Source organism: Colletotrichum aenigma, assembly GCF_013390185.1.
Source record: "Colletotrichum aenigma strain Cg56 chromosome Unknown KSG_Cg56_contig01, whole genome shotgun sequence".
In the NCBI taxonomy this organism is placed as follows: Eukaryota; Fungi; Ascomycota; class Sordariomycetes; order Glomerellales; family Glomerellaceae; genus Colletotrichum; species Colletotrichum aenigma.
In genome coordinates, this window is record NW_023500907.1 from 6,711,329 (window position 1) to 6,723,961 (window position 12,633).

Sequence of the window (12,633 nt, forward strand, 5' to 3'; positions counted from 1 at the left end):
GAATGTATGAGCAGGAGCCAGAGGGTAAAGGCAAGGGCAAGGACGAAGTCAAGGCCGGAAATGGGGGGTTTGAAGCGGTTCGTAATCTGATGCCGGCTGAAGACACGCCTCTATACAGGGTGTTGCATAAAGTCCGGGGGCTCTGGCAGTTGATGGACATCCCTCTCGGTGAAATCTTGTTCATTTGACCCTTGCGGTACGTTCTACCCGTGATATTCAATTCCCTTCTGCACTGATAGCGTGTCTAAATTTATGGGCAGTTCCTACTTACAAGCCTTGCCGATGTCGTGTCATGAAAGGGAGCCTTGATGATGCCCGCGAGACAACACATACACCAGCGCAGAGAGATGAGAGATGAGAGAACAACGTCGTTTGGGAGTTTTGTATTTGCTTGCTTTGCTACTGGTCAACTACATTCGTTATCAACAACGTCGCTCCACACCTGGGTGGGCGGCGTTCTAATGGTATCAGGTATTACATAAACACGAATTGCATCCTGCCATATAATATTCCTCTGTCAATCAATCTTGACTGACGTATTCTGCTTCAATGGCCTGTGGCATTGACCGCTTGGCCTCTCGCGCTGTGGCCCGGCCTTCCAACTTTACACCGGCGCTGCTACTTGATCCTCCACGGGCTGCCTCTTCTCTTTGACGTGGCCATAACTAGTCCTGGGACGTTTTGATTGCTTTGGTGATCCTTTGACACCCTCCGACGTTCATCTCCCTCGTCGGTAGTGGCCTGTTTGCGGCCAGGTCGAATCTGCGTAGTACTACCAGTCGTTCAATTCTGTTCCACATTCCTTTCAGAACCCAGCCATCATGCCTCTTCTTTCATCTTCAACATGCTTCTCGTGCTGTCGTTGCCTCTTGAGCTGCCAGAACAAGGCTCCTCCTTGAACTCGATTCGACTCTTCGGTGTTTTCGGTGTGCTTGGTGTATCTGGCTCTGACGGGAGGTCGTTGAGGTCGATATTCCTGAAGTCTCCGACCAAATGGGCTATTGATGCTTCCTCGTAGGACACAACTCGTGCTCGCTCGGGGGGACTGGATATGGTTCTGGAGGCTTGGGACTCGTTGTTAGATCCCTTTGCTGAGCGTCCAGTCCTCGAGAGTTGTGTTACTATCTTGGGGAAGAGGATTCGCCAGACTTGGCGAGTACTAGGTAAACAGGCAACGAAGACGCCCACACATAGTTCAATGTGTGACCAAAGTGAACTTTGGAAGGAGTCGGCTACGTTATGTTAGTGTGACTCACACATTGCGGGCATTTGAGGCTTACCTGTGACGTTGTAAGACGTCGAGAAGATCAATAATGCCTTGATCCTATATGCACTGACTGCTGTGAGGCTACTTATGGTCAGCACTAACATCGTTGTGTCCAGGTTAGGTCAACTCACAATACCCCAACGCCGAACATGAGCATCACTCCAAGTTTGCGCATGAGCGGCATCCTCAGATCATAGACCTGGGTTGCGGGTAGAACGAGCATCCAGACGTCCAAGGCAACGTTGAGAGCGCCGTGGCACATGGCAAAGGCGTTCAGGTTGATGCATTGGCCCTTCATCTCCCCAGTCCATCCATCCCAAAAGTAGTGAATAGGTTGGCACGACCCAACAGTGCCTCCAACGAACGCGATGAGGAGGAGCAGGTTGAACATTTGCGTGCACCAGAGTACTCGTCGGAACTTTTCGTCCGGGAAGATGCGTAGATAGAGAAAGAGAATCGATGCTTTGACGAAGGCAAGAGCGGTCAGGTAGAGCATCCCAAAGACATAGAAGAGCTGGGAAGTGTTAAGTCATCATCCTAGAAATATTCAGGTACTCCATCTGTGAACTCACCACCAAGAAGTACGTGATTTGCTCGGGAGTAAGACTCCAAATGTCTCGTCCGGCGCCTGTCTCCTCAGCTAGGAAGTGTCAGTGAAAGTGAGCAACAAAACGAAGCGTTTGGGTTCCTTACCAAGATAGGCTGCTGGTAAGAAGGCTGCAAGAATACCCTAGGTGAATGTCAGAGGATGTCACTATCAAATCAGGCAGCAATGTCATACATATGCGATAAGACAGGTCGTGTCGTCCCAGCCCCATGGCGACAGCTTCATGTACTTATTCGTGATCCGTACGATGATGAAGAACGTTGGAAGGCCGAAGAGAAGAGCTCTGAACCACTGCATAACAGTGTCTTGTTGGGCCGGAGGCACACCACAAGCTGCGAGCGACTGGTTCTGGGCGACTGCAAAACCGTCAATATGCTACCTTCATGATACCGTTACGAGGTTGGAGTTCTCACCCAGCATCTCTTTGACTGTGCAGTTTGCCATGACGCAAGTCTGCACGTACCCAGCGAGAATCTTGTCGTTACACATGCATGTCTGGTTCGTGAGGGGACATGTCGAGTGTCCTGCCCCGATCTCTTGAAGAATGCAGGATATCTAGATCCCGTCAGCAACAGCGGACCAAGAATTCCCATCGATCATCCTTACCGCGCATGGAGGGATTCCGTTGTATGACAGGTCGGCGGCAGCGACGTAGCTGCTCAGGCCGAGGAAACAGGCCAGCAGGACGAGAAACCGAAAGGCGGCCATGTTGCGTTCGTATCCCCTTCCTCAACCCCCACAATACCGTTCGTCGTCGTTGTCGTCGAGAGCGTTTGTCGATGGAAAACTCTGTCCGCAAGGGTTCGACAAGCAGGAACCAACGTCAAGGTAAACCTCGGGAAGCAGTCTTGGCCATGGTGCCAACAAGACCTACAGATATTGGAGGAAAGGGAAGAAGGCAAGAACCAGCATTTAGCGGGACAATCTTTCCCCAGAAAGCACGTACTGACGGCTGTCAATTTGCCCAGCTAACTTAGCGGGCTAGCCTAGGCCCTGGATCCAAAAGCTGTGCACTGGTTTGTGGCTTTCTTACTTCAGTCCCCCCTCTCTCTTTCTCAAAGACACACAACACAACACTGCATTTCACCGGCCGCTGTAGCCGGGCGGACCGGACACGCGAGCGCTCAATGATCGCCTCCGCGGTATTTGGCCCGGCTTGCCTGGGTTCCTTTGCGTTTGCGGAGGGGGTGTTGGCTAATTTCACACTTTACCCTTTCATGTCGGACCAGTTCCTTCCTCACTGGACGCTCCCCCTGCCCTCGCGTAGCCGAAGGACGCCGCGGCTGAGACCATCAAGAAGTCTACGAGGTACAAGTGCTTTTGGCCAGCCGAGATGGGAAGATGGCGTCTGATGTGTGGCCCATAACAAGCCAGTACTCAAGCTAAAGCAGAAGCTTTGGCACTCGGGATCCCACATTGGCGTGGCGAACATGGAGCTAAAGTGAGACTAGCTGCGGGCTGTGCGCGCCAACGCAGGGGCATCGTGACGTTTGCGGAATGTTGAGAGTGTCTTCTCAAGAGGAATGCCGTTCGCGTACACCCAGGCGTCTTGGCATGTGAACGGAAGCATTAGGCCTGTATATGTCCTGGGTCGGCAATTTCTTAATGGAGTCTTTCTCGAGGTTTGTGGTGATCAATCATTGGAATTTGAGAACAATGTAAAAACTGGCATGGCAAGCCTTTTGCTGACAATCACTTCAGATGCCTCTCCATGATCTTCAGAGCTTGATCCAAACAGTGGAAGTTCGCCAGCACGCCTCGTGGTTGCGGAGCGTCGCCACGGATGGCGAGCTAGGAGAAGAATGCAGGAGGGGTCGTGTCTCATTGTTGTTACCAGCTCTCTGGTCCTTGGCCTCCAGCCTCATTGAGGCGGGCAAATTGGACCGTGAAGACTCCGACAGGAAACGAAGAACCGTTTGCCGGTGAACACTGGACTTTGGACGATGCAAGCCCAATAAGTGCCGTAGACAGATGGCTTAGCTTGATGAAGACACCAAAGGAGTATGCTGTTTCGCCGTTTAAGGCTGGTCCTCCGGAAACTCGTTTAAGCGAGCTGTCGATGCGGTTCCAGATTCCTGGGTTCGTCCCATCCTAAGATGATCAGGCGCTGACAAACTCTGAACAAGGTAGGGCAAGCTTTTGAGAAGGCGGCGGCCGTGGCTCTTCAAGTCTGCGCAGCCACTGAATCATCAAAGAATGTCGATGGCACCACCTTGCGCTTCTCCACGCATCATAAGTACGCCATTTTGCCTCCGGTTCCTTTATCTTCGGTTGATCTGAGCGTCAACGTCTTCTGCCTCCCGAGAGACACATCGACAATGAGGCGGAGGATCCTGCCTCGATGCTGAAGGTTGGCATTTCGCAAAAAGTATTGACAAAGAAAGTCGCTGGTGATCGAGAAGCGACATTCCAGTCACAAGTCGTAGCTGCGCAATCATCCTCATTCTGTGTCTCGTAAGGCCCATTGAGGGCAGTTTCGCTTGTGGCTTGAGGCTGGGTGATATCGCCATGTCCATATCGATGTGCAGTCTCTTTCATCGGACGCCGTAGAATCTAAAGACCACCATGCGGCGAGAAGACTGCCCCGGAGCAGTTTTCTAGAGACGAGCTCCGGACAGAGTGGGTCACATTCTCGGGTGCCGACGGGGCCTCACGGTATCGGACTCCCGGGTCTCTGCTTGCGGCCAGAGCGGTTGACCCAAAACAGGCAATGAGAAGAAGCACGGTCTTCAGACATTTTTCTATGCGATGTGTCAGTCAGTATGACGTTACCCGTCACCAGCAAAATCAAGATAGCTGTGAGATGCTGCAATCGAAATAAGAGACCAAGTCAAGTAAGTGTCTTTCTCACAACGCAAAAGTCAGCCCGGTGAATCCATGGGCCGCGCAATCCAGAACATCGATGAGCAAAAAGAGAGCGTTCCCAGGTGGGGTTTAACCACTGAATCTCCCCGAGGTGGGCTCGAACCACCAACCTCCAGATTAACAGTCTGACGCGCTAGCCAATTGTGCCATCGGGGATGAGCTCGAATGAGCTGATTGGGATATGCTTGACAATCCAGCTCGGGTTGGGGTTTAAGAAGGCTACGTGTGATGAAGACCGCTCGGTTGTGCGAGTTTCAAACCCTAGCTGGCGGAGTGGCAGGTTTTTGTAAAGCAGTGACAGTCGTGATTGGCGGTGCAGACAAGAATTGACCCACGCTGATGTGTCATTGTGTGGCCCGGCCTCAGTCATTGTCTGTGCTGCATTGTGTTAGTTCGTGGGGACCTGGAGGACTCGGTCTGGCTTCAAAGCAATGCACACCTCTTCTCAGTAAATAAAGGTTGCCAGTCCGTCCATCAGGGATCAACCGTCAACCTGGCAAAGTTGCGGGAAACTCGCAATTTCAGGAGAGAAAGGAATTGTTGAGCTGCTCATTCTCATTAGCCATGTCTCACTTCCCCTGAGCTCGTGCTTATAGGCAGTAATTCTGCCCAAGTGGCGCTTGCTGAGACTGCTCAAGCTGACAGCCAAAGTGGTGAGTTTACGAGCACATTTCATGGCTGAAAACTGGCAGATAACAATGGCCTGTTTCCTCGGATGCAAATCTTTCCTCGCCGTGCGCGACAAAGGCTGGCCGGCACTCAACGTTCAGCCGACTCAGGCACTAGGAACGGGCGGAAGAGATGGTCCACGGCAAACCGTGGTCCTTGGGCTCCTTCGCGCGTCTTCATCACCTCATCAATTGGACTCCCCCGCCGATAGTCTGAAGCTAAATGTAACACATCACGACGGCAAAGTATGATCCGCGGCTTGGCGGCCAACGAGGAGCGCTCTCTGCGCACGGAGGTCTGCAACGAGCCTGGCTTTCAGTCAACCAGGCACAGCAGCCCTAGGGCGTGGATGAAAAGCCCCAAACATGGCTACAGTCACATGGCTGCAGTCTGTGGTGAGGAAAACCATGATAGTGATGACCAGGAGACCTCAGCTTTTGTAACTTGAAACCGTTTGTTGACGTTCAGCTTGGCGATGGGCTGTCGACGGGCAATTGTTTCGAAGACGTACCGAGATCAGACATTGTCGACTCACTGCACTTGAATTCCATTCGGAGTATGGAGATACTATATACACTTAAGCAATATGAAGACTCGTTTCAGGATCCGCTTGAACACGTTCTCTCCATATCGACACTGCAGTTGGCCCTCTCGCATCTCCCCAAAGGTTGTGGAACATGGACTCCTCGTAATCAAGATAATCGTTTCCGTGCCATGATTCCCCGGTTCCTGCAGGGCCTCTAACCTTAACCGCACAAAACCTCAACAGCTCCTTGATGCGCCTGGTAAAAGAGTCTCTCCCAACCGTCCTCATCGGTGGAAGCTCGGCGGGCGGCACGCCGCGGTACCAGCTGGCCTTCTCCTGAGACGGCAGACTCAGCAAGAACCCTCCGTGGCGACGATGACATCCGGTCTTCTCAATCCACTCTAGAATTTCTGGTGCGGAGAACCGCGTCATTCCCAGGATGGTCAGGTTTTTAAGATTCTCGAAAAGCTCCAGGGCTCTCAAGACCCAAGCGGGCTGTTCTACTCCGCTTTGAACGAAGGAAAGGAATTCAAGATTAGGCTGACAGCATGCCAGTGTTTGAAGCTGTATATAATAGAGCGAGAAGGATGTGTGGAGCCTCAAGTCGCGCAGGTCCTTCATGGAACATACTGCGTCCATGACTAGCTTGCGGCATCGGAGATCCCTAGGAGGAGGATCAGTCGACCTTTCCGCTATGAAGAGATGTTTAAGATCGCTCTGTGTTTTAAGTGCATGGTAGAATTCGGGATGGTTGCCTGTATCGTACACATGCAGCCTTTCGAGTTGGAGATGAGGGAGGGCGTCCGCGATGGCAGGAATCAAGTCCGGCAGTCGGAAGAGGTGAAGGCGCTTCAGACTTCTGCAAGACGTGATCCAATTCGCAATATGCCTACGTTTCTTTCTGGCCCAAAGCTCATACTTCTCTCGGAGCCGCCAGCTGGGAATAAAGGAGTTGGACTTCAGAGTCAGCGATGTCAGGTTCGTGAGCGGACTCAGCAGAAGCAGATCGAGAGGGGGGTTCTCGACTAAGCGGAACTCCAGACACCGTAGTTCTGTCTGCTTAGCGATGGCTCTAAACACGGGGGCCTGCGCCTCTCCAACTCCGCACTCGAAGTGGTGAAGCTGGTCTGCGTTCAAGTGAGAGAGGAACTCGCCCAGATTTTCCGAGGCCGCCGTGGCATTCGCCGCAAATGGGAACTCCAGATGCCGCAGCCTCGGAAGGCTCTTGCTAACTTGTCTTCCGGCTTCAGCAGTCAAGTCTCCGGCATAATGCATCGATAAACGCTCCAGCGCGTGACAGGAGAGAATGAGGGGGCCTCTGTCTTCCCAGCGATACATCGAGACTTCTCTTAGCATCGGGCGCCGACCAGTTTCGTTGCTGATTATAACCAATTCCTCGAGAAATCGGAAATCGGGCTGCGAAATGGGTGTTCTTTTCTCAGTCCATTGAGGGTTCTGGTCCCCAAAACGGCTCACAGACTCCAAATCCACTCTCGGAGCGAAAAGCAAATCGGCGCCGTTGAAGCGTCGGACATATGTTAGGTACGGACGTGAAGTGAGAGGCGGCGTGTTCAGAGGGCCTTCAGTAAACGTTGATGAACGACAGAGAGTTTCCCACAGTCCTTCTGAGGTATTCGTTTTGTCTGTCGGAGGAAGAAATGTCAAGCTGGAGGAGTTCAGCAATGTGCTCATTCACGGTATCACAACAAGCCGCGTGCTATTTGATTCAGGTTCGGTGATAATCAACTTACTCATAAAGTCGCTTGAGTGCCAACCACGCGTTGCCTTTACTTGTGAGGGCACAATTTGCCAAGGTCCTGTGATAGCCAAGAAAAGCAAGTTGGTCGAATACAGCCTCCCAGATATCGATGTGCACCACCGTCTTTACCGGCGCATTCAAAGTAGGTAAATGGGTCGTTAAAGACATTGCGGCTAGAAATCTTCCGGGTTTGCTGCAAAACAACTGGTATATTGGAGTATCCAAATGATGCGATTTTGAAGGAGATATTTGCGACATTTTGGCTGTGGCAGACTTCGAATATGAATTAGAGTCTTTGTCTTGTCGCCAGTGATGTGGCACTGTGTTCGTCAGCCTCCATGATAGGTGAATCCATGACCTTCTGCAAGTGAATCGAGAACGGATACGATGAAGAGTGGTGTTAGGATCGCGAAGGGTCAAGCAGTACAGGTTCGTGGAGCCGAGATACCCCTCTTTGATCCGAGTCACGAACGACGTCGAAATCAGCAGTCAAGTAATGAAAGCACGCTTGAACCTACAATTCCTCTGGTCTACACCCGATTCCGGGTTGATGTATGGCTAATAGAATTTGTTTCGTCGTTCCTGCTACAAATTTGCTGACCAGCAAGATTAGATCCAGAGAAGGTAGGTAGTTGTTTGGAACACATTGGTCTACCCTTTTGGGGACCCTAATGTCTCTTTTTGCGAAAACAATTCTTGTAGAGCCAGAAGGGTGAAAGAGAAAAGTTGTGACAGTGACCCTGATCACCAGAAACCTCTGAACCATCCAAGTGGCCTGTCCACATCTCTCCATAGGAGTTTAAGGCACGCACCTCTATGCCTAAGTGACGGTGCAAAATCTCATCGCGAAGCCTGCGCACAATGGGACAAAGGGACGTAATTTGGTGTAGTTTCACATCGAAATGTAAATTGACTGCTTGTACTTGAACTTCCATACCTCCAAATCAAGAACTATTCCTGGCAGTAATCAAAAACGTCGGTTCGGGTATCTTCAAAGCCAACAATGTATGCCGCCGAACTTGTGAAATGCGCATACAACCCAGAAATCTCCAAGATCACACGGAAGAAAGACGATAAGTCTACAAGCAATCCAGATCAAGAAACCTCCCACCTCTCCAGTTCCCCCTCCCTCCAACCGGCACCCTCGACTCTCTCTCCACCGCCTCCAGCCGCCCAAGCACCTCCCCCATCTCCCCCTGCACCTCCCTCAACCTCTCCAACACCTTGCGGCCCTCGCCCTCGCCCTTGACCTTACCCTCGCCCGAAAACGACGCGGCCAACTTCCGGCGGATCACATCCGCCTTGTCCACCTTCTGAAAGACGTTCACATCGAACCCGATCGCCCTGTACAACGGGCCCGCGAGCTTGCGGCCGTCGTCCACGATACATCCCCGCACGCCAACGTGCCCCTCGATCCGCTCGGTCGCGGCCCTGGCGCTCTTGACCAGCGCCGCCAGCTTCTTGACGTCGGACTCGATGTCTGCGGCTGCGATGGTGTTGTTTTGTTGTTGTTGTGCCGGCTTGGGGGCCGGCGCGGAGCCGAAGTCGTGGCTGAGCTTGCACGCGTGGAACGTACGCGGCGAAGCCACGGTGCCCGAGAGCGTCTTGGTTGCGTAGACTCGGAAGCGGTTCATTTTGGTTTTTTTGTTGTAGTTGTGATTGTGGTTGTTACTGTGGTGGTTGTTGTAGTTGTTGATGTAGTTGTTGATGGCATAGACTTGAAGAAACGGCGACAAGTCTTGCAGGATTTACTTACTGGTGAACGGTGTTGTTCAACTTGGAAGGGATGATATGAAGGTTGGATGTCTTTACAGAAGATTCGTTGCTGAAATCCCCCTTTTATCATTTTTTTGGGAGGATTTGGCAATCAAGGTTGATGAACTAGCCCTTGAGGAGATGCGTTAACTTTGAATAGGCCGAGGACACAATGCTGAACTCGGGGTCTCCGACATTCAAGAGGCAACAGAGGCACATGTTTCTACTTGTGTGGTTGACTGCGAGACCTGTATGAGGTACTGACGGACCAACAGGAATTAGTAATTCAAGCTTCTGCTTCATTAAGCCATCAAGTCATAGCTACAATGTGTGACAGAAGCTGAGACGTGAGCCCAGCGCTGACAGGAGGGTCTTGCCAAAGGTGTAAGAAATGTTTGTGAATATTCAAAATCGCTATCTCTTAACCCTTCCGGTCCCAAAACCTAACAAAACCGTTCCTCCTCGCTGGGCAGCTGTGCCACTCCCACAGAAAAGCAAGACATGAGCTGTCTGCCCGGGAACTGCCTATGACGCTTCCGCCCCCTCGCTTGTCTTCCTCGCCCCTGAATATCGTACATGTAGTTTGTCCAAGAAATGCGAGTGTCGGATCCCATTAGGTCTCGCCTCCGCAAACGTGTCGATCGCCTCCTGCACACCTAGTCCGCACCGCTCGACCAGGTAGCATACAATAAAGTAACCCGTGCGGTTAAATCCGTAATGGCAGTGAACACCAATGACCTGGTTTTCTCCGTTGACCGCTTCCCATCCTTCCTTCTCAGCTCTCTTCTTCTGCTCTTCCCTCAACTTGTCCACAAGCGCCACAAAATGCGCAACTTCTCCCTCACTGGGCGGAACCTTGGACACCGTGGCGAACTTGTGGTAGCGTACGCCGCCCTTCTCCATGCTTCTAGGGTCGTAGACAGGCTGGTCGTGACTGATGTCAACAACGTCCTTGATAATCTTGCCCCAGTTCTTGACGAACTCGGCAGGGCAGTGTACATCGTCGGCTTCTCGCAAAGTCTTCATCGCCCGGAAGACGGCAGGCTTGCCCTTGGGCCCTATCGGGAGCGATACCGGTACGACATTCTTCCACTTGGCTAGGTTCTTCACGTCCCACTTGCCCTCACGCGAGAGGTACTGCAGCTGCCATTTCAGGGAGAAGCGACCGGTGACGTGACAGGCTAGGAAGTCGGAAATGTGATGGGCGAGAACCCGAGCGGTCGAGGGCATGAACAGTACAGCGTGATTGGCAGGCGCCGGGATGATGATTGACTTGACCACCTTGGTGGGATGTCGAGGCTGAGGCGGAAGGTTTGCAGGAGAAGATTCATCTGGCGTAGAGGGGTCCTCAGTCGTGTCTGCACCTTCATCCAGTCGTCTGTCTCGCTGGAAGTCCTCATCTCGGATGTCGTCGATGCTCTCAGGCACATGATCGGTGACGTTTTGGGAGGTGTTGACTGGCGCAGCAGAGTCGACGACGGTCTCATGGCCATCTTCCGAACCCGTCTCTGGTGACAGCGGTGCCTTGGTTTGAAGATACTCCTCGATCTTGCCGACTTCACCAGGAGGGGTTAGTTTGTCTGCCTCCCCGCCAACAAGGTATACGGGTACGTCAACGCCGGCCCATACGTCCTTTCCGGGCACGCCACCCCTGGCAACGCCATTCTTGAACGTGGGTAAAGACCCCCAAGCCATACGGCGCCATACCGGTGTGCGACTCTGGTTGTTAAACCGGTCTTGCAGCTTGCGCAGCTCGAGGTCTGCTCCCGGTCCGACAAACCGGCTCACGCTGGCACTCTGCGGTCCTCCCCATCGGTCATAGGCCCTCCACAGATCGAAAAGCCAGCCGGGAACCCACAAAAGTTTGCGGAACAGCGCCGTCTTGTCAGCTGGTGGAGGTCCAGAGACGGGGCAAATCGCTACGAGTCCCACGATGTGTGTTCTTAAATCTGTTCGGTGCGTAGTGTTGCGGCTAGCCAGTTGTGCACACATCGTCGTGCCCATGCTATGGCCGATGAGAACCACGTTGCGGCCAGGCTCCTTCTGGCGGTACTCGTCGATGATGACTTCCAGCAGCTCGGCCAGTGCTTCCGGACTGTAGGCATCCCATGACGTCTGTGCAAATTTGGATCGCCCACATCCGGGCAGGTCGATGGCCAGACATGATGAGATGTGGACAAGGCTGGTCAGCAGCGGGTGAAATTGTGCCACCGAGCCTCCCAGCCCGTGAATGAAGACGAGCAAGGGGATGGGTGGCTTGGGCAGCTGGTCTGCCTGTTGATGCCGTTTGTAAAATATGCGGATATCAGCATAGGTGTAGCGATCTGTCGTGAATGTGCGTATCTCTGAATTCTGTTTCAACAAATCCGGATCCGTGGACTCGGGGTCGTGGGGGTTGGTCCACCATCCGCCGCGGGCCTGTTGTTGGTCTCCCATGTTGACCGAGGGTATGTGGGTTGTCGTTCCGGGATCCAGACGCGTCTTGGCCACCGGCACCGAAAGGGTTGCAAATACAACGGTAAGAAGAGGAATAATAAGCCTGGTCTGACAAGACAGAAGCCGGAATAAAGCGCGGGTATCTCCAAAATGTAGTGCGCTGCAAGGAAAAATGGCGATCTTTGTGTGTGTCGTTCCAGGAGGGTATGACAGCCCGACGATCTCTCAACCTTTCGCTACTTGGGGGGAGGGAGGTAAACAAAATGGAGTGAGTGTGGGCGAGATAGACCGAGATAACGATGAGATCTGGTCACACGGAATGTGACTCAAAATCGGGTAGCCGCTGTGAAGTAAGGACCCAGTTCCAGTTTCCTCTTCCGCGGGTATTCCACCGTCGCACCTGCTGTGTGCAACTGGGCGCGAGGCCCAGAGCACTGCAGGGAGGAAAGAGCAAAGGCGGCTTCCTTTTAATCAGACCGCAGGTGAGTTGGGCAAGGTAGCGTCGAGACCTGAGGGGATCGACTGAGACGGAGGCAGGCCAGAACGTGGTCGGGGCAGGCCGTTTCTAAGGCAGGAGATGCGCCACCAGCTGCTCCGTACAAATACCGCTGCGATGGGAAGAAACTGGGGAAAGTAAGAGATAAGATGCTCCCAGGTAGGTACGCAAGAAAAGCGAGCCTCACAGAAGGCACCACTCAGGCGGGCAGCGGGCAGCGGGCAGCGAGAGTACTTTCAGTGGGGAGCAAGGC

The 12,633-nt window shown here is 52.9% G+C and overlaps 4 protein-coding genes across 4 annotated transcripts; all 4 read right to left on the minus strand.

Moving 5' to 3' along the window:
- Window positions 1-819: 819 nt before the first annotated feature.
- On the minus strand, window positions 820-2,582 carry CGCA056_v001783 (Satratoxin biosynthesis SC1 cluster protein 4; the record flags this gene model as incomplete). Its single annotated transcript, XM_037317043.1, has 8 exons — window positions 820-1,232; window positions 1,281-1,348; window positions 1,399-1,781; window positions 1,840-1,907; window positions 1,961-1,997; window positions 2,049-2,230; window positions 2,288-2,429; window positions 2,481-2,582. The coding sequence occupies 8 exons, from the start codon at window positions 2,580-2,582 to the stop codon at window positions 820-822; spliced, it is 1,395 nt and encodes a 464-aa protein (XP_037185687.1).
- Window positions 2,583-5,985: 3,403 nt separating this feature from the next.
- On the minus strand, window positions 5,986-7,209 carry CGCA056_v001784 (uncharacterized protein; the record flags this gene model as incomplete). Its single annotated transcript, XM_037317044.1, has 1 exon — window positions 5,986-7,209. The coding sequence occupies one exon, from the start codon at window positions 7,207-7,209 to the stop codon at window positions 5,986-5,988; it is 1,224 nt and encodes a 407-aa protein (XP_037185686.1).
- A 1,563-nt stretch (window positions 7,210-8,772) lies between these two features.
- On the minus strand, window positions 8,773-9,327 carry CGCA056_v001785 (uncharacterized protein; the record flags this gene model as incomplete). Its single annotated transcript, XM_037317045.1, has 1 exon — window positions 8,773-9,327. One exon carries the CDS (start codon window positions 9,325-9,327, stop codon window positions 8,773-8,775), a length of 555 nt encoding a protein of 184 aa, XP_037185685.1.
- A 646-nt stretch (window positions 9,328-9,973) lies between these two features.
- Window positions 9,974-11,884, minus strand: Rngtt (mRNA-capping enzyme; the record flags this gene model as incomplete). Its single annotated transcript, XM_037317046.1, has 1 exon — window positions 9,974-11,884. The coding sequence occupies one exon, from the start codon at window positions 11,882-11,884 to the stop codon at window positions 9,974-9,976; it is 1,911 nt and encodes a 636-aa protein (XP_037185684.1).
- Window positions 11,885-12,633: the final 749 nt, after the last annotated feature.